General features: G+C 37.1%; 2 protein-coding genes and 1 long non-coding RNA gene across 8 annotated transcripts; all 3 read left to right on the top strand.

Annotated features, from left to right (window-relative positions):
• Nucleotides 1-1,357: 1,357 nt before the first annotated feature.
• LOC136270094 (uncharacterized) lies at nucleotides 1,358-9,719 on the top strand. 2 transcript variants are annotated; one of them, XR_010707771.1, is made up of 3 exons: nucleotides 1,358-1,503; nucleotides 2,682-9,340; nucleotides 9,628-9,719. XR_010707771.1 is itself a non-coding variant. In XM_066066540.1 (2 exons), the coding sequence occupies exon 2, from the start codon at nucleotides 2,787-2,789 to the stop codon at nucleotides 8,802-8,804; it is 6,018 nt and encodes a 2,005-aa protein (XP_065922612.1). In that variant the 5' UTR covers nucleotides 1,358-1,503; nucleotides 2,682-2,786; the 3' UTR covers nucleotides 8,805-9,713. The 2 variants fall into 2 exon arrangements, 1 of the variants encoding a protein (XP_065922612.1); XM_066066540.1 differs by having other exon boundaries at nucleotides 2,682-9,713.
• Nucleotides 9,720-10,827: 1,108 nt separating this feature from the next.
• LOC136270095 (uncharacterized) lies at nucleotides 10,828-13,162 on the top strand. Its single transcript, XR_010707781.1, has 2 exons — nucleotides 10,828-11,319; nucleotides 12,827-13,162. It is a non-coding gene; the product is annotated as an uncharacterized lncRNA (long non-coding RNA).
• Nucleotides 13,163-14,511: 1,349 nt separating this feature from the next.
• On the top strand, nucleotides 14,512-27,114 carry LOC105342403 (U4/U6 small nuclear ribonucleoprotein Prp31-like). Of its 5 annotated transcripts, none has more exons than XM_066066545.1 (18): nucleotides 14,512-14,638; nucleotides 14,696-14,794; nucleotides 15,005-15,113; nucleotides 15,377-15,495; nucleotides 15,593-15,607; nucleotides 15,721-16,062; nucleotides 16,216-16,267; nucleotides 18,576-18,705; nucleotides 18,793-18,890; nucleotides 19,020-19,129; nucleotides 21,696-21,747; nucleotides 21,925-22,042; nucleotides 22,397-22,554; nucleotides 22,821-23,038; nucleotides 23,487-23,559; nucleotides 23,875-24,003; nucleotides 25,109-25,207; nucleotides 26,756-27,114. In XM_066066545.1, exons 8-18 carry the CDS (start codon nucleotides 18,618-18,620, stop codon nucleotides 26,864-26,866), a joined length of 1,254 nt encoding a protein of 417 aa, XP_065922617.1. In that variant the 5' UTR covers nucleotides 14,512-14,638; nucleotides 14,696-14,794; nucleotides 15,005-15,113; nucleotides 15,377-15,495; nucleotides 15,593-15,607; nucleotides 15,721-16,062; nucleotides 16,216-16,267; nucleotides 18,576-18,617; the 3' UTR covers nucleotides 26,867-27,114. The 5 variants fall into 5 exon arrangements, with proteins under 5 accessions (XP_065922617.1, XP_065922615.1, XP_065922616.1 ...); XM_066066543.1 differs by having other exon boundaries at nucleotides 15,005-15,495; nucleotides 15,721-15,823; nucleotides 15,945-16,062; XM_066066544.1 differs by having other exon boundaries at nucleotides 15,005-15,495; nucleotides 15,721-15,823; nucleotides 15,923-16,062.
• Nucleotides 27,115-27,182: the final 68 nt, after the last annotated feature.

Genomic DNA, 27,182 nt, shown 5'->3' with positions numbered 1-27,182 from the left:
TACATGAATTGTTCAAATTAAAATATCATGTATGTATTTCAAAACCTAGCTGCAGGTCTGTAGCTCCCGGTCTGAACTAATGATACATGAACATCCATGCATTAGTTGCTTGCTTCACTTAATAAATCACTTGATAGTGTATTGTAAATTATTCTTTATAAAATATTATTTACCTCAAGTGAATAAGAATATATTCCCCCAAAATACTTCCATAAATTCACTTTATAAATATGCCAAGATAGAGCAAGATGCCCAACAATAACAAATTTTCCTGACATGTACATCACATTTAGGCTCCAAGATGAACATTCAAAATTTGCAACTCAACTTCCTGTTATGCAGAAATCTTAATTCTTAGTGGTCAGTTTATCTGGCAATTAAGGAATCATTTCAAACGCATGCTCTGTTGCCTTCTAAGATAATAGCACATACCAGAATCACAAGAAAATCATAGCAGACTCAAAACCAAGAAACAAACCACATCAGGATCATACTTCCTTATTTGTCACCTATGATTTGGGTATGATTCATTTAATGGATCATGTCTAAATCATAGAACAAAATCATGAATTTGTGAGTTGGATATGATTTTTAAGTGATTTTGATATGATTTCTTAAGAAAATTTTTTGTTTGGGGAATTTTGCACATATTGATTTTCATCAAATGGAACCCCCCCCCCCTTTTCCAAATTGTTGGATCCGCCTCTGGATACCATAGAACATATATTGAATGAACATTATGTATATTTTTTTATGCGGGAGTAAATTGTTATACATTTCAGTGTCTGAAAACCGAGCCCCTGTGAAACAAGCCAGATTAAGAAATGTTTACATGTACAAAATGGCCGCACATCCCCCTTAAAGTAAATTTCATAACACAAAAGTTGACTCTACGGACTATTTCTCGTTATATCAAAGGAAACAGGAAGAAGTTTGGCGACTCGATTAAACACTAGTGAAAAGTCAATGGAGTCCTTGTCCACGGGGAGAAGAGCTTCCGTATTTCTTGGTTCTAATGTCACGATGTCCCTCGTAGTGCGTTGTTCACCTACACACTAAATAATTTGGTATCGGGTGCGTTCGCCCTATCTACATGTTCGCCTTAGTCCGTTCGCTCTACGTCCGTTCGCTCTAATTACCGTTCGCCCAAATTCTCGTTCGCCTTAAACCTTGTTCGCTCCTTGTTTATAAATAAAGTATATTATAAGTTATTTTATTAACTTTTAACTTAAAACTTGTTAACTTTTATTAATTATTCGTATATTCTATGTTTTTCTTTCATCAAAAAAAGACGTAATTGGTATAATTGTTAGATTGTATTGCCGTAAATTGTCGATAACCGTCTTCTTGTTTGTGCTGTTACGATAGGCAATATTGTTTTTTCCATCGGGTTCGAAATTCAATTAATTTCAAGGGTATATATATTTGACTTCTTTACTGAAGAGCGTTAGTCCGTGCAGTTTTACCGCCAATGTATCTGTAGTTTGCAGTCAGGTCACAAATGTAAGTTTACAAATTATTTGCTGTTTTAATCAAAGTTTACTTATTATTATATCAATTCTCATTTGTAATAACATTTAAGTCTTTTCTAAGATACCGTAGTATTTACTTCTTAAGGGTGTTGTTTACTCAGGGTTTGAGTTCTCGAATTCGGATTGTTATAAAGTTCAATGTCATGAGTAAAATTTGTTCTAAACACAAAAAGTATCCGTGAAATGAATTATTATTGACATAACATTCGGTATTTCTACTACATTATGGAATTATGCCAAAACAAAAAAAGACTTTTAGCCAAACAGAGGAAATTCGGACTAAATTTTGCAGATTTTGTTTTCTGCTTAAACATTTTTGGAAGTACTCTAATATTAAAAGTTAAGATTTTATATTTTAGTCTATATAATTTTGCTTTTTTTCTGGTAGTTTTAACTCATTTATTCATTATAATAACCGTATGGCATGAATTTAAAAAATATTGAATTATGCTTAAAAACAAGAAAAGACACCATATCTCAAAATTTTGATCATTGACCTCATGTAAATTATATGCCAACAGTATAAGATCAATATAAGTAGTTTAATACTATAAATGTTTTTGTATTATCATCATTCAATTTTTTGTAAAATTGGATCAAAAATGGGTAGGAATTTGAAAAGTGATAGAGGAAATTCGGACTGGAATATTTATAAAAATTGTGAAGGAAAACTTACTGCTTTGTATGTATTTAGTGTCACTGCCATTCATAAATTGTATTTCATTTTCAAAAGTGTTTAGCAATTGGTATTATTTTCACAATTAAGAAAATCTCAATCATAGTGTAAAATTTTAAGTGATTTTCCTTTAATTTTCCAAAAATATACAATGGCCATTAACTCAAAAAGTAGGTCATTGACCTACTTTTTTGAAAATGAAAAATAACACTACAATAAAAGGTTTATAACACACAATAGTTGGTTTTTCATTATCATCAGTGGAATTTTTTTTCATTCTGAGTAAACGTCATCCTTAAGTGAAGTTTTTATAAGTCTCGATAAAGTTGCATAGTATTGTAACGAGTAAACACACATAATAGTTATTTGTGTATTGCATTAATGTTAAACATTTATAGTATTTTCTGTGTTTGCGGAACATGCTTTTTGGGTAATGATATATGTACTGATATTTTTCCTTTGTAATATTGTAGCTTCTTACCTACATACACAAGTACGCAGAATAAAGTTGATAGAAAAGTGCTCGTGTTTCGGGTTAACTATGCACAAGGCATTATAGTAAGAAGATTTCGTATACCATGGCATCAAACCCTGATCCAGGAGAAACAGATACTGTACGGGAACCTGATTTGTTGGAGGAAAAGAAACCTGCTCCAGGACAAAACGAACAGCCTGATCCAGGACATAACGAACAGCCTGATCCAGGTAACGTCAAAGATCCTGACCCAGAGATAACTGAAATTCAGCAGAATCCTGATATAGGACAGTTAGACCATAAAAAAGATCAACAATCTCTTCATGAAGCAGATGAGAAAATTATCGATGCCATCCCGAAATCACTCGGAGCAAGAGCACGAACAAAAACGGCAGCAGGTAAAGGATTTTACCAAAGTCAACTTCATGATTTTCAAAAAAAGTTACAAAAACATTGGACAAAGATGGAAGATTTATTGATAAATCTGGACAAAGCTGAAGTTGGTGATTTACAGAGACTTAGGAAGATAGAAGATGAGTTGAAGAGAGTTCGTACCAAGCACAATGCTGTGTTCAAAGATTTTATGTTATTTCTTACTCGAAATAGTGACAAAGAAATGATCCGAAAAAGTGAAATTGAATTTGAAAGAAAAGAGACTGTAGTTACCTCAGTATTAACTCGCCTTCAAGCATTGAAATTAGAAGCCGCTGAAGTTTTATCACAGAGAATTTCAGACAGTGAATCATCTAGTGCATCCTCTCAACGATCCTTTGTTAACAAAAAGGACTTAACAGAACAATATGTGTCGCAACATTTTAGTGATCCAAAACCAATTGAAGATCTCTATTTGAAAACAAAATTGAATAAAGAACAATATTGTGAATACAAAATCCCACAAGAAAAGGAACCATTTTATGCTGAATCATTATGTTTAGAAAAACCTAGAGAAAAACTGAAAGTTCAGGCAACACCAAAGCCAAATAGATTTTATGATCAGGATCCTCCTGTTCCAAACAATCCAAACTCTCAACTACACAGCACAGTACAAGACGACTCGGTTCTAGGAGGACTTGTGCAATTTCTCCTCAAGAAAGACTTACTATTAACCAGATTTTCCAAGTTCAATGATAGTCCTGAAACATTTATTGTGTGGAAAACTAGTTTTAAGAGCATTGTAAATGAACTTAATATTTCACCATTTGAAGAAATGGACTTGCTTGTAAAGTGGCTGGGGCCAACCTCCAGCACATTTGCTTCTAGTATCCGTGCTTCCAATGTTCATGCACCTGAAAGAGGACTTCAGAGGATATGGGAACGTCTACACGACAGATACGGGCGCCCAGAGATGGTTGAAGCAACTATAAAGAAAAAGTTAGACAGCTTTCCAAAACTTTCAAGTAAAGAAATGAACAGACTTTATGATTTATTGGACATATTGTCAGAGTTAGAATCTACAAAATGTGATGTTCATTATTCGCAACTGTTGTCATATTTTGACACTTCCTCCGGGATCAATCCTATCGTCAACAAACTACCCTACGGTCTTCAGGAAAAATGGACGACTCGTGCCTCAATGTACAAGAAACAGTATAAAGTACCATTTCCACCACTGTCTGTGTTTATTGACTTCATTAGAGATATGAGTGAAGTGAAAAATGATCCAGCATTTGTGTATGACAACCCGCGTATCGCCCCAAGTTCAACACCTGCATGTGGAAATAGACGAGACAGTATTCTGAACCGGAAAACATATGTTCAACAAGAAACGATGAAACGCTGTCCTATTCATAAAGCTGAACATTCATTGTTGTGTTGTAGACAGTTTCTATCAAAGCCACTTGAAGAACGACGAAAGTTTTTGAAAGAAAAGCGCATTTGTTTCAAGTGTTGCGAATCAACAAATCATATGTCCAGAGACTGCAACGTTAAAGTGAAATGTGAAAAATGTGGCAGTAATAATCACAGAACATTGATGCATGTTGACAGATTAACGAACTCTTTTGAAAACCAACATTCAACTGTCAGAGAGAATGGCGGGGAGGATAACGCATCAGAAAATGTTGCCTCAAAATGTACCGTGTTGTGTGACAAACCCTCTTTAGGACGTTCTTGTGGGAAAATAGTGTTAGTGAATGTGTTTCTACGTCAAGATCCTAACAAAGCCATAAAAGTCTACGCTATACTGGATGATCAAAGCAATAGAACACTCATTTCTCCTAGACTTTGCGATCGTCTGGATGTTCAGGGCCCTTCCACCCAATATTCTCTGTCATCGTGTTCAGGAACTACAACTATGACAGGAAGAAGAATCGAAGGACTGTGTGTTCAATCAGTGCATGAAGATTGTCAATATGAACTTCCAATAACTATTGAATGTGATGATATACCAAATGAAAGATCGGAAATTCCTACTCCAGATGTTGCTCGTTTTCATTATCATTTGAATTCAATTGTCAAGGAGCTTCCACCAATAGAAAAAGATGTAAACATTGAACTACTGATTGGTAGAGATGTTCCAGAAGCACATCATGTGTTTCATCAGATTACTGGACCAAAGAAAACTCCATTCGCTCAAAAGCTAGGATTAGGATGGGTCATAATCGGAGATGTATGTCTCGGAAAAGTTCATCGCCCAGACCTTGTTCGTGTGATGAAAACCTCCGTTCTTAACAATGGACGTACGACACAATTCAATCCATGTGAAAATCATTTTCAAGTGAAAGAACATCAAGCTTTAGACACATATGACACTTTGTTTCAAAAGTCCCCTGATGATGACAAAATTGGTTTGTCTGTAGAAGACCGTAAATTTCTTTCACTTATGGATGAAGAATTTCAGAAGGATGAAAATGGAAAATGGATTGCTCCGCTTCCTTTTCGTTCTCCGAAACCCATGATGCCAAACAACCGATCTCAAGCATGGAGAAGAGCTCAAATTTTGGATGCTAGCTTAAAGAAAAATGAAGTGAAAAAGACTCATTTTATTGAATTTATGAAGAAAGTGTTTGATACTGGTGCTGCAGAAATAGCTCCTGTTCTCGATCATGAAAGCAACAATGAAATGTGGTATTTACCCATATTTGGTGTATACAACTCTAAGAAACCAAATCAAGTGAGAGGAGTGTTCGATTCGTCCGCAGTCTATGAAGGACATTCTCTGAACAAAGTGTTGATGACTGGACCTGATCTTACAAACAGTCTTATAGGAATATTATTGCGTTTTCGCCAAGATCGATATGCTGTAATTGCTGATATTGAACAGATGTTCTACCAGTTTTACGTGAAAAAAGAACACAGGGACTTTCTTCGTTTTTTCTGGTATAAAAACAATAATCCAGATCTTCCTCTTATTGAATACCGAATGTGCGTTCACGTGTTCGGAAATGCACCGTCTCCTGCCATAGCAACATATGGATTACGAAAAACTGTAGAGAATTGTGAAAACACTTATGGGTCTGATGTTAAAGACTTTGTAAATAGAAACTTTTACGTAGATGATGGTTTAGTGTCCTCACCATCCCGTGAAAAAGTTATAGATTTGATTAAAAGAACCAAAACAGTGTTTAAAGAAAATGGCAATTTACGGTTACACAAGATTGCCTCGAATGATAGAGAGATTTTGAATAGTTTCGGTGAAGAGGACTTAAACAAGAACCTTAGAGATGTACACTTTGGAGAAAACTCAGTCTTACCCCTACAGCATAGTCTCGGTTTATCATGGGACTTAAATCATGACAGTTTCTTGTTTGAGATTCAAGACAGTGAAAAACCAAACACTCGGAGAGGGTTACTTTCATTCCTGAATAGCATTTTTGATCCGTTGGGCTTTTTGTCACCTATTACCTTGTCCGGGAAAATCCTTCTTCGACAATCAGTTGGTGCCGATTGGGATCAACCATTATCAACCGCAATAGATCACAAATGGAAAGAGTGGAAATCATCTCTACAGTGTTTACAAGATTTGAGAATTCCTAGGATGTACTTACCTGTTTCATTAAGTTGTGTTAACAACATTGAATTACATGTCTTCTGTGATGCGTCAGAAACAGCGATTGCAGCAACTGCATATTTGAAAATCACTGGTGATGACAACGCAAGCCATTTGGGATTTATATTGGGAAAAGCCAAACTAGCTCCAATGAAAGGACATACAATACCACGGTTAGAACTTTGTGGAGCCGTCCTTGCTTCAGAAATCGGACAAACTGTTTTAGAACAATTGGATGTAAAATCGAATGTTGTGAAATATTACACCGACAGTAAAGTTGTCCTTGGATACATTTACAACCAATCGAAAAGATTCTATACATATGTGACAAATCGTGTGAGCAAAATCTTAAAAGTGAGTTCTACTGACCAGTGGAATTATGTACCGACCCATAAAAATCCTGCTGACTGTGCGACACGAGGAAACTTTTCGAGTGAACAGCTACAGAATAGTGAATGGTTACAAGGACCTCAATGGCTTTTAGAACAACATGAAGAAAATGAGGTTAATAAGAACTATGACTTCCCATTAATAGATCCACAGGATGACAAGGAAATTCGTCCAGATGTACAAGTCATGAAAACCACCACTAAGATGTCAAAGAACTGTATAACTGAACTTGCAGAGAAATTTTCTAAATGGAAAACCTTTATCAAATTTGTCGCCTGTTTAAGACATGTCATCAAGTCTTTCAAGCACAGAACTCATTCTTGTTCTGGATGGCATATGTGTGAAAACAGTATCAGTGTACAATCCTGTCAGGATGCTGAAAAATTTGTGTTGAAAGAAATACAGAAAGAGTGTTTTAGCAAAGAAATACTCTCTCTACAAAATGGAAAAACTGTTTCAAAGGATAGTCGGATTTCAACCCTTTCCCCATTCATTGATAGTGAAGGTTTACTTCGCGTAGGTGGGAGACTTAATAATGTGAAGAATGTGTTACCTACTGGAGAAATCAATCCTATAATATTGCCAAATAAACATCATGTTTCAAAACTCCTGATTCGATTCTACCATGATTCAGTTAGACACCAAGGAAGACATTTTACCGAGGGAGCGCTTAGAAAGAATGGCCTCTGGATTATTGGTGCAAAACGTGAGGTGTCTTCATTTATTCACAATTGTGTCATGTGTAGAAAACTTCGTGGAAAATTCGAATTACAGAAAATGGCTGATTTACCCTCTGACAGAATTACTCCGGGTCCTCCATTCACCACAGTAGGAGTGGATACATTCGGTCCATGGACAGTTTTAGCAAGGAAGACACGTGGTGGAGTAATAAACAATAAACGGTGGGCAATCATGTTCAGCTGTTTAACCACACGAGCCATACATATCGAAGTAATAGAAGAAATGTCTAGTTCTTCCTTTATCAACGCCTTACGACGCTTTGAAGCAATACGTGGACCGGTCAAAGTATTTAGATCAGACAAGGGTACAAATTTTGTAGGAGCAGCAGATGAATTAGGAATACAAACTCTGAATGTTGAAGATGGTCCGATTAAAAAACATCTACGTGAAAATGGAACAGTTTGGATATTTAACTCTCCTCATTCTTCGCATATGGGTGGCTCCTGGGAGAGGATGATTGGTCTGACAAGAAGAATCCTTGATGCGATATTACTTGATCTGAATTCCAAACAATTAACACATGAAACTTTGACAACGTTTATGGCAGAAGTGTGTTCTATTATTAATTCAAGACCTTTAGTGCAGATTTCATCTGACCCGGATTCAACTTTAGTTCTTAGCCCTATGATGCTGTTAACTGGAAAAGTGAATTACTTACCTGTGATACCAGAAAGTGATAACATCAAAGATATGTACCGCGCCCAGTGGAAACATGTACAAGTTCTCTCCGAAATATTTTGGAAACACTGGAGACAAGATTACTTACAGAACCTTCAACCCAGACGGAAATGGAGAGATGATCGACCAAACTTAAAAGTCGGTGACATTATTCTTTTAAAAGACAGTGCAGTACATCGAACAGACTGGCCTATTGGTGTTATAACAGAAACATACCAAAGCAGTGATGGTAAAGTTCGTAAAGCTCGCGTTCGCGTCCATAAAGACGGACAAAATGTGATGTACACGCGTCCTATTAGTGAAATGGTGATGCTGAATTGTTGATCGTGAAATTTGTGTTCCACAAAATTATAATGAACCTCCACATCTGTTGACTGGTAGCTATGTTCCATAGTGTATCTTTGATTGTGTTCCACAATGAATGATTGTTCTTAAACCATGTGAAATTTCATATGATCATTGCAAGTGTCCATAACTTAAGTTTTTAACCATGTTCCATGGTGAAGATATAAAATTTGCATATATGTTCCATAATGATATTTTTGAAGTATCTTTGTATGATTATTACCCATGTTCCATGGTGAATATATTTTGCATTCATGTTCCATGAAATTTCTGCACTATCTTTGTTTGAAAGCGTTCCGCTATGAATTCTATAAGTTTATACAATTTTTTAATTGGTAATATTTACTTAATATTAGGCGGGGAGTGTGCTGTTACGATAGGCAATATTGTTTTTTCCATCGGGTTCGAAATTCAATTAATTTCAAGGGTATATATATTTGACTTCTTTACTGAAGAGCGTTAGTCCGTGCAGTTTTACCGCCAATGTATCTGTAGTTTGCAGTCAGGTCACAAATGTAAGTTTACAAATTATTTGCTGTTTTAATCAAAGTTTACTTATTATTATATCAATTCTCATTTGTAATAACATTTAAGTCTTTTCTAAGATACCGTAGTATTTACTTCTTAAGTGAAGTTTTTATAAGTCTCGATAAAGTTGCATAGTATTGTAACGAGTAAACACACATAATAGTTATTTGTGTATTGCATTAATGTTAAACATTTATAGTATTTTCTGTGTTTGCGGAACATGCTTTTTGGGTAATGATATATGTACTGATATTTTTCCTTTGTAATATTGTAGCTTCTTACCTACATACACAAGTACGCAGAATAAAGTTGATAGAAAAGTGCTCGTGTTTCGGGTTAACTATGCACAAGGCATTATATTGTTTTTATAATGATTCGCTTGGTGTTTTTTTAAACAATTAAAGAATTTGAGACTTTAATTGGGTCATGCTGTACGATCTGCAGACTTGGAGAGGGAGACTAACCGCGTATACACCGCCCTAGAGAAGAGGATCCAGAAAGCCTGGGATGAGTACATGGAAGGAGCTTGGACCACCAGTCACTTTCTGCGAGCGATTTCATCGTGTTACAGCCCGTCCGTCAACACCGAGTGATTGAACTTTTCTAATATGATGTGATGACTGACTGAACAGTGTTGAACAGTGTGTTGAACAATGACTAACAGTATTTAATTATGTGTGTCATGTGTTTCATGTAGTGATTATAATTGTTGTTTTTGTGTGATAGTTAAGGTCTTCCGTTTCCAACGGAAGACCTTTCTATTATTGTGCGGGAAAAAAATTAAGATTATTCTTATCTTTCTTTTTTTTTTTTGTTTCCTAGACGCGAACTTTGAGGCTTCATATCTTGCTCATTTCTAAACTGTTTTTGCTCAAATTTTCAGGGCTAATGTACTTTACAAAACACTATCTTAAGCAATTCATAAAATGTAGAATTCCCTTTCCGTTAAAGAGTTATTCCCCTTTTAAATTTTTTTAGGGCCTTTTGTTTCCAGACAAAGGCTCCGAGACTATGATAGCAGGGAATGGGAATCCAACGAATTTGAATAACAGAGACATTGTAGTTGTGCACATCTGTTTATGTTTTTAGATTACGTTTTTTATTTAGGAAAAGGTAGGGGGTCAAAAAACAGGATTCAAAAAAGTGCAAAAATTTAGACATGTTTTCCTTTATATCTTTTGAACGAAAAAAATTTTGTAAAGACATGTAGAATAAAAGTTGTGCAAAATAACAAGGGCTTTCATTTGACACCAATAAAAAGGGGCTGGCCCCTTAAATTAAGGGCCAATGGCCCCTAAAAAATTTTGCTTAATAACTCAAAAACGGTTAGGATTTTGATATGGCTGTCGCTGGAAAAGTTGTTTGTTGGGATCTCATGAAGGTCGTTTCAATGTTATTTTGTAAGTGGTTTGTGTAGTATGAGTGTAAAAAGCTTTACATGTTAGCATGTACCTGTTTTTATTTGACTAGTTAACGAAAGACTTTGTGCGTACAACTGGCATGAAGTTACCGCAGAAAGTATGCTGGTTTATACAGGAGGCATTAATTCATAAGAATTTTTTTTTTTAGAATACATGCTTTTTTTTAGGAGTTTAAGTCGTTGTTAAGTTCTTATAGTGCACAATCCTTAAAAACGGGAATTGGAAAACAAAACATTCTTTTTCTTTTCTAGTAAAACACAAAATATGGAATGAAAAAATATATGCATTACCTTTTTAATATAAACATCATGCATTCAAAATCTACCTTGAATCAGAGCTGTGTGTGTACCATTACGTAAGCTCTCCCTCGCCCGCGGCCGAGAAAGTCGGTCACCGTGGTCGCGGCTGGACTACCTAGCGGTCAGTGGTTATCTAATACACGAGAGTTGCGTCTCTCATATATGAATTTATTTAGCCGCGAACTCAAGAATTGTTTTAGTTTTGATTACACAAAATCTTTTGTGGATTAAACGATTGGATGTCAAGTAAGAAATACATGTAGTTCATTTAATTAATAAAAGCAATGTCATTCTCTAAAGCAATAATAGACATAGATCAATTGTGGGTTTTTAGTTTAAAATAAAGAACTTCTATTTGATAGAGTAAGGTCATTATACTGCAAACTTTTCAAATCTTCCTTGGTTCTGAGCTGTGCGTTTCTGTGCGTTGTACCTTTACGTAATCTATCCTTCGCCCACGGCCGAGGAGATCAGCCACGGCTGCATTACCTAGCGGTAAGCGGTTATTTAATACACAAGATTCGCACACCGCGACTTACACTTGCATGCATATGAACGTGTTTGAGTTAATATAGCCGTATATACAAGAACTGTTTTAATTTTATGTTATAAAGGTTTGTCCTACTTGTATATATTTAATTAAATATTTGAGTGTAAATGAATATTAATGAACGATATTACTCCATATCGGAAAAATCGTTAGACATAAACTAATGGTTGGTTGGTTTATGTAAACTACTTTAAAAACTGTACAATTAATGTTTTAAATCAACACCCCCACCCCACCCCCCTCAAATATTAAACCTTTAAATAATGATCATCTCTCGCACATGGCTGAGAAGATCCGGCGCGAGTGGTTAAGTGATCCGCGGTCGGTTCGTGTTCTTCTACATGTACCTTATGACGCGTTTATGTTTCATATTTTGCACGGACACAACTTTATTTTATTATGTTTTCAACTATTATATTGGTTTAAGATAAAGTTATTTTACTTTTACAGTTGATTAAGCATTGATTTATACGATAGCGTACAAGGTAGTTTAAAAATCAAATCAAATTATAATCAAAGTTCCATGTTACATGTTTGCGGTAGGTGCTAGCACGATAAAGGAATGCCCTGAATTGAGGCATTCGATGATTATTTTAGTAAATATTCACATGAGTTTAAACAACTTTAGATTAGATTCTATCGGTCACATATTAATCACTTCTGTAGTTTCATTGTGGAAGCGAACTCATTGCTCCCCCCCCCCCCCCCCACTCCTCCCGCCCCGCTGACAGGTGCTCGCGCTGGATTTTTTTTTAATTTGAGAAAAGATATCAAGATCTGTCGAAAAACATTTTTGGTGGTTTCTTCTTATGTGTAACATTTTGTTTCACTTTCCCACCCCTTTGTTTATTCGGCCAGTCTGTGTTAATTCAATTGCCGCATGCGATCGAGAATCTTGTGCCGCTTCAGCGCACACAGCTCAGAACATTTATAGCCCCAGGTCATCAATTGTTATGTAATTGAGTAACAGTTGGAAGGGTGATTTTACTACATAAAATAATAAAATCATAATATAATTTATTTTAATTGAGTACCATGCGTATAGATTCCGATAATAATTAATTTTTTTATTTCCTTTCAATGTTTACATTTAATTTTGTTCAAATAATTAATAAATTTTCTATCATTTAAATTGTGTGCTTTATCAAATTCTGATTCCAATTACCTTGAATTCATTAATTTTCCATTGGCTTTTGACAAAAGAGAGACGCCTGACCATCCAATGAAAACAAATACACAGAGTTTGATTGACAGGTTCAGCCAGGTGCAGGTCTCGCCCGATGTCCGAGGTTATGTGTGCTGCTTGTACACAGCCGAATGGTCTCAGTAAGAGTTATCGATGTAAATAGATAATAAAAATACATGCTTATCAAAACATGATCGTGCAAGTTAAAGTTGATTTAGGTTTGTTCCAATAGAAATCATGTTTCGCTAACTGTATTTAATATTTTTTATGTATAGCGAATTTTAATATTGTTTCAGTACTGAAACATCGCATGAAAACGTTAAATATACATGTACTCTGTAACTAGTCGTCTTTTAATACATATACCTTTCTTTTGTTTGTTAAAAATTCGTTCAATTTTGTTAAAGTAATGTAAAACACGCGCGCCATTTTGAAACAATTAACTTGTCAGAGAGTGCCGAATGAAATCTGATGAACGTTTCAAACGGTTCTCGCACGCTTTGCTCGAAACGATTTACACGCTTTGCCCGAAACGCTAAACGGTTTACATGAAACTCTAAAAGGTTTACACGAAACGTTTCTCGCACGTTGGCCGCACGCTTTTTTGGTGTAGTAGTACGTTTTAGGGTCTGTAAATTTTGTCAGCACGCAATTCTAAACTTGCACATAGTCTTCTAAAATTTAGAAATATTTTAATATAGAAGTTATCTTTGAGAAAAGTTTACGCGTTTTGTAGGCGAGTTCAGTTTAAAAAAGAAATACAATTCCTGACATGAATCATGAGTACATACTGTTTAATGTTTATAACAATGCTTGCTACCCTTTGAAAATTTAACTCGCCATTAAACATGATCTCATTTTTTAAACAATGTTTGAAACGATTACATAAACTCTGCTCGACAAATAGTTTTCCTAAAATATTTTCTTCCTTTCTTTTTTCAAAACACGTTTTATATACAGACTTTCAATTACAACACATTTTTATAACAAAAGCAGAACTGAAAGTATAGTCATTATAATCGTAACATATATTTTCAACTCGCAGCAACAACGGAAGACCTACTCGGGGCTTTGCCACGAGCTCTGCTCTAGTTATATCTGTATTCTGTAGTGCTTGTTGTATTTATTATTTATGTATTTATTTTATGTTTATCTTGTAGTGCTTGACACATTAGATATTTGTAGTGCATGTTTGATATTCATTCAAACTATTGAATAAATTATAAATCCATATGCATTTTGTTTATATCTATTCTATAATGGGAAATAATACTTAGTGAATTTATTATTCATTCAAACTTCATAATTATGATATGGTTATATTATGAGGTAAAATTGAATAAAAATTACAAAATAAACAGAAAATACAAACAGAGGAACATAAAATATAGTAACATTAAAAAAATAAAATAATTCAATTAACAGGTTTTCGTAACAATATAATGTCACCGTCAGTCAAATGATGATTATTATGTAGAAGTGGAAAGGGTGGTATTGTTTTCATTAATTATATATCTATCTTTCAAAATGTTTAAATTCACCAGAATACACAGAAATATATAAATAAATTAATCCTATATAAAATTAAGGCGAACGGACCCCCAGTGCGAACGGCGTCAAGGGCGAACGGACGTAGGGCGAACGAAAACTAGGGCGAACGGCGTCAAGGGCGAACGCGTTTTAGGGCGAACGAACAGCCATTCAAATAATTTAAAGACAGATTTGCTCTTGACCACAGCAAAAGTTAATGAATGGCTAAGCTCGCTGGAGTAAACCTCAAGGATTATGGGATATCTAGTACTATGGGGTTTCTTCTCGACAAACCACTGGTATGTATACAACTATTAAAACTAAGGCGGACAACAGGAGACAAAAACTTATACCAGGAACGACTGCCAGAGTATTTTGAGCAATGGAACTCTCTTGCAAAAGAGACACCAAAGAATTCAAGCCAGGATAACATTTTGCGGGAAAAAGTTCAAAAGGTAATCGATGATATTCTTTTTTAAAATATTTTCATATACTAGTATTCTTTTTTTAATTTTCATACATCAATCAGCAAGTTTCACAAAATCAATTAAATGTAAAATCACACAGTTAATTATGCTCGGACGATAGAATGTTATATAGTTTCCAAAATCTCTCGTAAACCTGATGGCTATATTACATACTGACCCCTCGGTTTTTCTGTTTAGCTGCCACGAGCGCCTGACGTCGTACCGTGAACTTCGACTCGCTCATGTAGTGCTTGGTACCATTGCCACTGGGTACATCTGGCAGGAAGGCGACCAAGGGGTTCCAAAGGTTCTCCATCGACCGACTTAATATTCTGGGAGAGTTGCATAGTGTATTGATGTATCATTGTATGATGTATTAGTTGTGGTCTAAGGTTTTTGTAAACGATATTATATTGCATCAGTTTTTACCCTGGGCCCTTAAATGCAGTGCCTAAAGTATTCAAATGTATATTCCTGATATATTCTATACATTGTGTCAGATGTTTTACCAAGCCTTTTCATTGCCTTTTCCATTTCACATTCATGATATATTCTGTTTTATTGTATCAGGCATTACCTCGGGCCCTGGCAGTGCCTTGGTGTGCGGTGTCTAAACGTCTTGGTCTCCAACTAGTTATTTGCCATCCCGCACTTTGTCTCGCTAACGTCAAAATCAAAGATCCAAACAGGTAAACTCACCACAGTCTGTCATATGCTCCTGTGCATTGTATACGAAATGTCACACAAACAAAATGCATGAAAGCTTATTAAACTCTCATTTTACAGGCCTGTGGATTTATCGTAAGTACCTTGCTTCATTTTAAAGTCTCTGAGATGATATCTTTTTAACACGAACCACAGCTCGTTTGTTATGTTGTTTGTGATTGGTGTACGTCTGTCTGTCCGTGTAACAGGAACCTCAGCTGTCTGTATCACGTCGTTCCGGGGCGTAGGTAGGCCGAATGGTTCATCATAGTCACCGCCATGATAGAATACAAATTCGCTCCTGCCATTACGGTTTGTTTGTTTGTATTTCTTTTGTTGCTTTAGGGAGAGAGAGCAGTTAATTTTTTCATAATAATTAACAGGAATTTGATTTGATTTATAATGCATCAGTGTTCATATTGGTTCACTAAAGCACATCATCAAAGCTATTTCTGCTGCGTACAATGATGACGTCATAGGATACCAGAATTCCATGGCGGAAATCAAAAATGTGATGACAATACTAAAGGAGATATTTTCTAGAATGCACGGTAATTATTCTTGTTTAATGTGCCATGTGTTTGTTTTGTCTCATAAAGAAAAACAGTGTACCTAAAGTTAAGATGCTAGGTGTTCTATTAAGCCACATGATTTTGTACACGTCCATTAGGTGTTCAAAGATTATTTACTTTGATATGTTTTAGATGAGCTTGATGCAGAGGTCTTTTACAATGTTTTGCATCCCTATCTTAATGGGTAAGGAAATTTCCTTTCAAAATAGAATGTAAACTGAAGATAAATGCATGATGTTTATAGGTTATTTTGAAAAAAAGAGCCTTAAGCTCACCTGAGCTGAAAGCTCAAGTAAGTTTTTCTGATCACATTTTGTCTGTCGTCTGTCTGTCTGTGTGTCTGTCGGTCTGTCTATCCGTCCGTCCGAAACTTTTTAAATTTTCGACATCTTCTTAAGAACTACCAAGCCAATTTCAACCAAACTTGGCACACAGTACCCTTAGACAAAGAGGATTCAAAGTAATGAAAATTAAGGACCACGCCCTATTTTAAGGGTAGTTACTTAGGAATTTTTAAAAATTGTTGAGAAAATTCCGAAAATCTTCTTCTCAAGAACCAATTGGCCAGAAAAGCTGAATCTTTTGTGGAAGGATCTTCAGGTAGTGTAGATTTAAAGTTATAAAAATTATGATTATGATTCCTTGGAGAAGGGCGGGGCCACAATGGGGGGGGGGGGGTTCGAATTTTTACATAGGAATTTATAGAGTCAAAAAACTTCTTCTCAGGAACTAATTAGCCAGGAAAGCTGAAACTTGTGTGGAATCATCCTCAGGTAATGTAAATTTTTAATTGTTAAAATCATGACCCCCGGAAGTAGGGTGGGCCACAATTGGGGGGGGGGGGGGGGGGGCTCGAACTTTTACATATGATCAAATAGACTAAATCTATAAAAATCTTCCTCTCAGAAACTTATCAGCCGGGTGATTCTTTTAAATTGTGTTGACTAAGGCCCTGGACAATTCTTGAGCGTCTCAAGGGGATCAGAGTTTGATGTAGGTTTATATCCTATATACATAAACAATTGTTTATAGGATCTTTTTGATAACTGCAATGCTCAACATGTGTTACGATTATAAAATTATCATGTTAGAAAAGGGACTACTGATAATAAGAGTATCCAAGGGTTTGTTATGTATGTTGTCAGTTGTTCGACATTTAGGCATTTGGGTTTTTCTTAAATATCGGCTGGCAGACACCTAATGAGGATAAAAACTCAACAGAGGGTCGACAAGTCTCTCAGGCGGTTTTGATAAATCTACTGACGAAGGGCTGATCGTATACGGATTACTTTAAACATCTACCATCTATTGCTTAATAAGCAGTGGTCAGGCGAACAAGGCCATGCTCCAAACCTTTTTATAAGTAAATTGAAGCAATGCCCACATTGTTACAAGTGAATATCAGCAATTGCCGACTTGTTTATGAAATTAAAGGTTTGGGAAAATCAAACTGTGGCCCAGCGCTCGATGATCTGGGAGTGATTCGCCAACTAATAAATATTCAAACTTTTATTTAAAGTTATCGATGTTCCTTGGAATTAAGGTATTCAATGCATAATGATTGGATATTGAACAATTTTGAATCATTTTAAACTAGTATAATATGTATTGCTAGAAAACAATGAAAGTAAAATGAACCAAATTCACATGACTGACAACCTTTCAGTAGCCTGTCATTTTGCGTCTCAAATCTAAAGAGTTATCTCTTCTTGATGAAGAAAAGAAAATTTTAATTTCGTCAAAATATCTGCGGTAAATGATTCATTTTATTTCATATTTTAGTAAAGAGAAAGTTTATGCATGCATTAACCAAGAGAGTTTTACGAATTTTAAGTTACTTTTTACAATATCTTAATAAAGCATACGTTGCCCATAGACTTCAATGCAAAATTCAAGGTGTGACTAGTTGGACCATAATCAAAATATTGAAAATTCCTTTTGTGGAGTATTTAATTTTTATTTGATAACACCTTCAGAATGATATCATGATTAAGAATATCGGGCCAATCATTTATTAGGTACAAAATGTGGTCTTTATACATCGAATACCTTAATTTGACTGCTCCGCGTCATCCTATACCAGTGTGGAGCAATAATATTTCATCAGCTGACTATTCGAGGAGAATTTGTTTGCCCAACCATCAGCTTAAATGTGATCTAGGCTTTACTCTTAATCTATAGCCAATACATGCATCTTCAGAGAAAACAGATTTGTCGATTGATCAGAGGTTTTGAATGTTAGTCAAGCTAGAAGCCTAATTCTGTAAGAAATTGGTCTTTCTGAGCATACAGATAAATATTATATTGACAAACTTACATCTTGACGAAAGTAAAAATAATCAGCGAAAAATGATTCTGCTTTTACAGCAATGGTCACAGTGATTTTGGTTGATTTAATTATTTTAAAAAATATAAGCTACACGTAAAAATTTTTGAAGTTTGACAGAGAAAGTTTCAATGATACACTGATATAATTTGTTGATGTTTGACAGAGAAAGTTCCAATGATACACTGATATAATTTGTTGATGTTTGATGGTGGCGCGTCCGGTAGAGGCTGACCCAGAGTATCAGCTGATTGTGGAAGCAAACAACATCACCGTAGAGATCGATAATGAAATAAGTGAGACACTGCTTGTTATTGTGTAAAACAAATCATCACTTTTGCAGACATGGTCTGACATTTAAATGTCTATTTTTGTTTTTATAGATGTGATTCACAAGTTTACAAGAGATCACTACTCTAAGAGGTTCCCTGAACTGGAATCACTCGTTCCCACACCACTAGAGTACATTAGGACTGTACATGTAAAAGGTTCTCTTCATTTCTATTGTGCACATTTCTTCTTGCTTAATTAGTGTAAATTTATCCCTGGTAATAATATTGCCAATTATACTTCATTTAATCATACATTAAAAGGGTGTGTATATTGATAGAAACTTGGCAACAACATCCTGGAGATCTCCAAGAGCAATGAAGTTTTACAGGAGATCTTGACCCCAGCTACCATAATGGTGGTCAGTGTCACAGCGTCCACTACACAGGGGTAAGTACCTCAGACATCCCCCACCCACCCACATACACCATAATGGTGGTCAGTGTCACAGCGTCCACTACACAGGGGTAAGTACCTCAGACATCCCCCACCCACCCACATACACCATAATGGTGGTCAGTGTCACAGCGTCCACTACACAGGGGTAAGTACCTCAGACATCCCCCACCCACCCACACACACCATAATGGTGGTCAGTGTCACAGCGTCCACTACACAGGGGTAAGTACCTCAGACATCCCCCACCCACCCACCCACATACACCATAATGGTGGTCAGTGTCACAGCGTCCACTACACAGGGATAAGTACCTCAGACATCCCCCACCCACACACACACACCATAATGGTGGTCAGTGTCACAGCGTCCACTACACAGGGGTAAGTACCTCAGACATCCCCCACCCACCCACCCACATACACCATAATGGTGGTCAGTGTCACAGCGTCCACTACACAGGGGTAAGTACCTCAGACATCCCCCACCCACCCACACACACCATAATGGTGGTCAGTGTCACAGCGTCCACTACACAGGGATAAGTACCTCAGACATCCCCCACCCACACACACACACCATAATGGTGGTCAATGTCACAGCGTCCACTACACAGGGGTAAGTACCTCAGACATCCCCCACCCACCCACACACACCATAATGGTGGTCAATGTCACAGCGTCCACTACACAGGGGTAAGTACCTCAGACATCCCCCACCCACCCACACACACCATAATGGTGGTCAGTGTCACAGCGTCCACTACACAGGGGTAAGTACCTCAGACATCCCCCACCCACACACACACACCATAATGGTGGTCAATGTCACAGCGTCCACTACACAGGGGTAAGTACCTCAGACATCCCCCACCCACACACACACACCATAATGGTGGTCAGTGTCACAGCGTCCACTACACAGGGGTAAGTACCTCAGACATCCCCCACCCACACACACACACCATAACGGTGGTCAGTGTCACAGCGTCCACTACACAGGGATAAGTACCTCAGACATCCCCCACCCACCCACACACACCATAATGGTGGTCAGTGTCACAGCGTCCACTACACAGGGATAAGTACCTCAGACATCCCCCACCCACACACACACACACCATAATGGTGGTCAGTGTCACAGCGTCCACTACACAGGGGTAAGTACCTCAGACATCCCCCACCCACACACACCATAACGGTGGTCAATGTCACAGCGTCCACTACACAGGGGTAAGTACCTCAGACATCCCCCACCCACCCACACACACCATAATGGTGGTCAGTGTCACATCGTCCACTACACAGGGGTAAGTACCTCAGATATCCCCCACCCACACACACCATAATGGTGGTCAGTGTCACAGCATCCACTACACAGGGGTAAGTACCTCAGACATCCCCCACCCACCCACACACACCATAATGGTGGTCAGTGTCACAGCATCCACTACACAGGGGTAAGTACCTCAGACATCCCCCACCCACACACACCATAATGGTGGTCAATGTCACAGCGTCCACTACACAGGGGTAAGTACCTCAGACATCCCCCACCCACCCACACACACCATAATGGTGGTCAGTGTCACAGCGTCCACTACACAGGGGTAAGTACCTCAGACATCCCCCACCCACACACACCATAATGGTGGTCAGTGTCACAGCATCCACTACACAGGGGTAAGTACCTCAGACATCCCCCACCCACCCACACACACCATAATGGTGGTCAGTGTCACAGCGTCCACTACACAGGGGTAAGTACCTCAGACATCCCCCACCCACACACACACACCATAACGGTGGTCAGTGTCACAGCGTCCACTACACAGGGGTAAGTACCTCAGACATCCCCCACCCACCCACACACACCATAATGGTGGTCAGTGTCACAGCATCCACTACACAGGGGTAAGTACCTCAGACATCCCCCACCCACACACACCATAATGGTGGTCAATGTCACAGCGTCCACTACACAGGGGTAAGTACCTCAGACATCCCCCACCCACCCACACACACCATAATGGTGGTCAGTGTCACAGCGTCCACTACACAGGGGTAAGTACCTCAGACATCCCCCACCCACACACACACACCATAACGGTGGTCAGTGTCACAGGGTCCACTACACAAGGGTAAGTAACTCAGACATCCCCCACCCACCCACACACACCATAACGGTGGTCAATGTCACAGCGTCCACTACACAGGGGTAAGTACCTCAGACATCCCCCACCCACCTACATGGGCACAAACACTATTATGGTGGTCAGTGAGATACATATGTTTTATGTAGTTTATAAACAAAAATAAGGAGCTCATTTGGGGCAAAAATTATGTTTTAAATTAAGGGTGTTTCGTTTCCATGACCCAAACTTATTTTTAAATATTTTTCATTTAGCGTCAGCCTGTTTAAATATGGTAACCGTAAAACATCATCATTTACATGACAGGAATTGAAATAGTCCTCAGAGACAGTTCTTGTATTGTGAATTTGTTTTTCTGATAGAAATTAGACAAGATCTGCTGTGTTGAAAACTTTCTTCATCTTGTAGGTCAGAGCTGACCCCCGAGGAACTGGCTGTTGTTAACGAAGCATGTAAAATGGTAAGCCTTAAGTTTCTGTAAAAAATAAGTCATGTGTATGTTGAAGGTAGTCTGTGTAAAACTGAGTTTAATTAAACAATTTGATCGATCATTAAAATTACATACAAATTCAATAGACTGAATGAAGTGACGAGTATATTCTGTTTATGTGGATTATTGTTTGTTTGTTTGTTACAGGCCGTCGACCTGACGGAGTGCAAGGCTAAGATCTTTGAGTATGTGGAGTCTCGTATGTCCTTCATCGCCCCCAATCTGTCCATCATCGTGGGAGCCTCCATAGCCGCCAAACTCATGGGTCAGTCACTACATTCAGCAAAACTACCTGTGTTGTTCATAAAATACTTATAAGTGGCCATAAACTTGGGTCATTCTTCACACAGAACAAAACAACTTGTATTGATAATTTGCAGTATTCTTGGATCTATAGAGTGAAACAATTCATCATTGATAACATTTGGAATGGAACGATTCATGGCTGGTTGTTAATTTACCAGCATAATCTACAGTATATCAGCCATAGTATTGTTGAATTTAACACATAAATATTTCATACATGTAATAACTATTTTAAAAACTGCTGATGATTTGACTAATTCATCTGTACTCTATAACATTGTTCTATATATACAAATGTATGTAATATTGTTAGGAACTGCTGGGGGCCTGACAAATTTATCCAAAATGCCGGCCTGTAACGTTCAAATACTTGGTGCACAGAAAAGAACCTTGTCTGGATTTTCAACAGCCGCCATTCTCCCCCACACAGGGCACGTGTATTACAGTGAAATCGCCCAGAAAACTCCGCCGGTAACTTCCTTAATATTTTCTAAGAATTTACAGTTGACACTTGCTTATGTTTAATTTATCGCAAACATAGAAAGTATTTACAGGGCTTACTTTGTGTTCATTATTTGTCAGATGTTGTTACAATTTTATCTTTTCAGCCTCTTCAAACACTACAGTATTAATTTTAACCAAATTCTATATGTAGCTAGTAATGATTAAGTAGGACAGTTACTGGACCTGGTTTTCTTGTTAATGCAGTAATAAAAAAAATCATGTTTTATGATCAGGACCTGAGGAAGAAAGCGGCCCGTCTAGTGGCTGCCAAGTGTACACTGGCTGCCCGGGTGGACAGCTTCCACGAGAGCGTGGACGGAGCCATCGGTGACAGCCTAAGGGCAGAGATCGAGCAGAAACTTGACAAGCTTCAGGAACCACCCCCCGTCAAAACGGTCAAACCACTGCCAGCCCCTATTGAGCAGTCCCGGAAAAAACGAGGAGGAAGAAGGTAGGTTATAGGGATAAAATAGAAACGGTGAGGGTACATGTAGGTTCTAGGGATAAACAATGGAGCAATCAATGAAACAACTAGAAAAGGTGAAGGTACATGTAGGTTCTAGGGATAAACAATGGAGCAATCAATGAAACAACTAGAAAAGGTGAAGGTACATGAAGGTTCTAGTGATAAACAATGGAGCAATCAATTAAACAACTAGAAAAGGTGAAGGTTCATGTAGGTTCTAGTGATGTATAAAGAGTAGTCCAGGAAAAATGTTTGAACGTAGTTTGTAGTGAAATAGAAGTCAGCCTTTATAGATCTGTGCAGGAAAAATCGAGGATGGTGAGAACGGGCTCTTATGATTTAGAAGGCAAGTTACAGAAGGCTTATCAACGATTTGATAATAAATGGATTCTGTGTTCATTAATCTAATTAATCTTCTCTTTTAATTTTTAAGGGCAAGAAAAATGAAAGAAAGATTAGGATTAACAGAAGTTAGAAAAGCGGCCAACAGAATGAACTTTGGAGAGGTAAAATAAACACATTAAGCATTACATCAGATGCATTTAAGTTAAATTAATGAAGATTTGATGGCCCTATCTATAAATGTTTAGATATAGTTGCTATTTAATTTTTGTGTTGATATATTGCATTCAGAGATAAATAATTAAGTTTAAAAGAGATTTATGACATATTGCCCATTAATCACATTTTATCTTTAGCAAAATGGTAATAAAAGAAGATATGTACTAATTATTTTGTAAGCAGAAATAATTGCTGGTCAAAATCTGATATTGAGTTTAAGCCAACGTAGTATCAGTTCAAACCAGGGTTGATGTTTACAGATTGAGGAAGATGCTTATCAAGATGATCTGGGATTTTCTCTCGGAGCTTTAGGCAAATCGCGGTCCGGAAAAATCCGTGGGCCAGTGGTGGACTCCAAAACCAAGGCCCGAATCTCTAAGACTCTACAGGTAAGGTGTGCTAGTTAAAGCCAATACAAGAAGAAACCATGGAGGTCTACATGTACACATATATATACTTGTGTCAGTACTGTATATGTACACTTGTATCACAGAATGATTCAGTAGTACTGTATACTTGTGTCAGTACTGTACATGTACACATATGTCACAGAATGATTCAGTAGTATCGTATACTTGTGTCAGTACTGTACATATACACATATGTCACAGAATGATTCAGTAGTATCGTATACTTGTGTCAGTACTGTACATGTACACATATATCACAGAATGATTCAGTAGTATTGTATACTTGTGTCAGTACTGTACATGTACACATATATCACAGAATGATTCAGTAGTACTGTATACTTGTGTCAGTACTGTACATGTACACATATATCACAGAATGATTCAGTAGTATCGTATACTTGTGTTAGTACTGTACATGTACACATATGTCACAGAATGATTCAGTAGTACCATACTTGTGTCAGTACTGTACATGTACACATATGTCACAGAATGATTCAGTAGTACCATACTTGTGTCAAAACTGTATAAACAGAATTTTTGTGGTAATCTACATGTAACTTGGTTTGTCTTGAAAGTTAGCCATTTGAAAATATACCATAATGATTTTGCCAGGGATTCAATTTTTTTTTATTAATATTGATAAATATTATAAATGTTTAGCAAAACAAACAATATTTGATCCGTTTTTGCCTACTTTTACCATGTACTGTTACAGTGATTTGTTCCTTACCGCCGTGAATATTGTTTTTGTTCTCCTGTCAACCAAGTTTTATACGCAACTTTTTACTTTCACAAATTAACAGTGTTAAAGTGGTTTACAGAAACATTGTTTTTATTATGAGAAAATAGCAAAGCAAATTGCATTTACATGCAGTGTTCTCAAAGAAAAAAAAGACCTACTTGAAAAATTTGAAATATTAGTACATGTACTGTGTTTGTTTTTTTCTTTATTGTACATGTACCATATAAGAGAGAGTAAGGTCATTTATAAAATGCTTGTGATTTAATTTTGTTTACAGCATAGTTATAATGACATTTATTAGATATGATTGTAATTTCTGATACCCATTTTGTTAAGGCTAAAGTTCAGAAACAGAACAATGTTTGGGGAGGAAGTACAACAGTGAAACGACAGATTGCTGGAACAGCGTCCAGTGTGGCATTTACACCCCTACAGGTATGTATAATAAAACAGTCCCCAGTGTGGCATTTACACCCCTACAGGTAGAACAGTCCTCAGTGTGGCATTTACACCCCTACAGGTATGTATAATAGGACAGTCCCCAGTGTGGCATTTACACCCCTACAGGTAGAACAGTCCTCAGTGTGGCATTTACACCCCTACAGGTATGTATAATAGAACAGTCCCCAGTGTGGCATTTACACCCCTACAGGTATGTATAATAGAACAGTCTCCAGTGTGGCATTTACACCCCTACAGGTATGTATAATAGAACAGTCTCCAGTGTGGCATTTACACCCCTATAGGTATGTATAATAGAACAGTCCCCAATGTGGCATTTACACCCCTACAGGTATGTATAATAGAACAGTCCCCAGTGTGGCATTTACACCCCTACAGGTATGTATAATAGAACAGCGTCCAGTGTGGCATTTACACCCCTACAGGTATGTATAATAGAACAGTCCCCAGTGCGGCATTTACACCCCTACAGGTATGTATAATAGAACAGTCTCCAGTGTGGCATTTACACCCCTACAGGTATGTATAATAGAACAGTCCCCAGTGTGGCATTTACACCCCTACAGGTATGTATAATAGAACAGTCTCCAGTGTGGCATTTACACCCCTACTGGTATGTACAGGGTGTCCCAGAATATCTGATACCATTTGAAATGCATGTAAATTAATTATTGCATGGCCAAAACTGGTTAACTTTGACTCAAATAAAATGTGAAATAGTTTAATTTTTCCCCATAAAAAAGTTTAGGAGAAAAATGTGCTTCTCATTGAATTATGATGTCACAAAATTGTATCATATTTCTTTGGTTGAATTGAATAAATGAATTGGACAACAGAGCAGGTATCTTCCATTTTAAAACTGTATTTTAAACACAGACGCCAGATATAGGTGTATGAATTACTAGTATTGAATAAGATTAGCCTATCGAAAAACAATTCAGCAGGCAACAGAGTCTTTTAATAGGTAGAAGATTTAAGAAGATGAGATTGGTACAGAGTAATTTTACTCTTCCAATTGACGTTGTCATTGATAAAAAAGGGATGTCATTTTGACGCAACCTCTTTTTTGTTGTTGTTTTTTTAAAACAATGCTTAATTTGTCGAAAAGTTATGAATGTTTGTAAAATTTGTTGAATGAAAATTTACATCATATACAGTTACGAAAATGACTTTGGTTTTCTGTTATTTAAATTAATCAAAAGTTATTCCAAGAGAAAATGGTATCAGATATTATGGGACACCCTGTATAATAGAACAGTTTCCAGTGCATATATTTAGACCTCTTCAGTTATGTATAATAGAACAGCCTTTAGTTTGGCTTTTGCACCCCTTTACAGGTATGTTAGACCCCTGTCCTTTGTGTTGCATGTACTGTACACCCTCCACAGTTTGTATAGTGCCTAGAATACCCTACAATGTAGTGATTAGTTCATAGAGCTCGAGATCTCAGTCTGGCCATGACATTTGTTCTACTATGTGGAGATGGTACATGTATATTCACAAATATATCTTATTTGACAGGGACTTGAGATCGTGAACCCCCAGGCTGCGGAACGTAAAGTACAAGCCGCCAATGCCAAGTACTTCTCCAGTACATCTGGGTTCCACAAAATCAAGAAGGGAGACACGTGACGGTGGCAGTGCCATTTTCTGGTTGGCTTACTGTGTGTGTGTCAGTAGAAAGCCTTGATGTATATCTTTCTACGTTTTTGATTATTTCAGCGAGATCAAATCTATATGTTACCGGTATGTTTATGGAATACCTGACATGGTTTTACAAAACTGTTGATCATTGTGATGTAATTGTCTCATGTCATCTTATGATATTGTTTTATATTAATCCAAACTGAAATATGTGGAATAAAGTCATTACAATGTACGTCTTGTATTGTCAAGTAATTTTATTACCGTCCTCTATGTCTTCATTACAAGGCTTTTTAACGAAGTG

The sequence above is a fragment of the Magallana gigas genome, chromosome 7 (genome assembly GCF_963853765.1).
Source record: "Magallana gigas chromosome 7, xbMagGiga1.1, whole genome shotgun sequence".
NCBI lineage: Eukaryota > Metazoa > Mollusca > Bivalvia > Ostreida > Ostreidae > Magallana > Magallana gigas.
Note: the sequence above shows the minus strand (reverse complement) of the source record. Positions and strands in the feature narration are given on the sequence as shown.

Excerpts from the sequence above, each read along its gene's own strand:
- LOC136270094 (XM_066066540.1), top strand. The coding sequence starts at position 2,787 with ATGGCATCAAACCCTGATCCAGGAGAAACAGATACTGTACGGGAACCT.
- LOC105342403 (XM_066066545.1), top strand. The coding sequence starts at position 18,618 with ATGGTGGCGCGTCCGGTAGAGGCTGACCCAGAGTATCAGCTGATTGTG. Across the intron at positions 22,555-22,820 it reads TCGCCCAGAAAACTCCGCCG|GACCTGAGGAAGAAAGCGGC; the intron begins GTAACTTCCTTA and ends TTTTATGATCAG. Across the intron at positions 24,004-25,108 it reads GAATCTCTAAGACTCTACAG|GCTAAAGTTCAGAAACAGAA; the intron begins GTAAGGTGTGCT and ends CATTTTGTTAAG.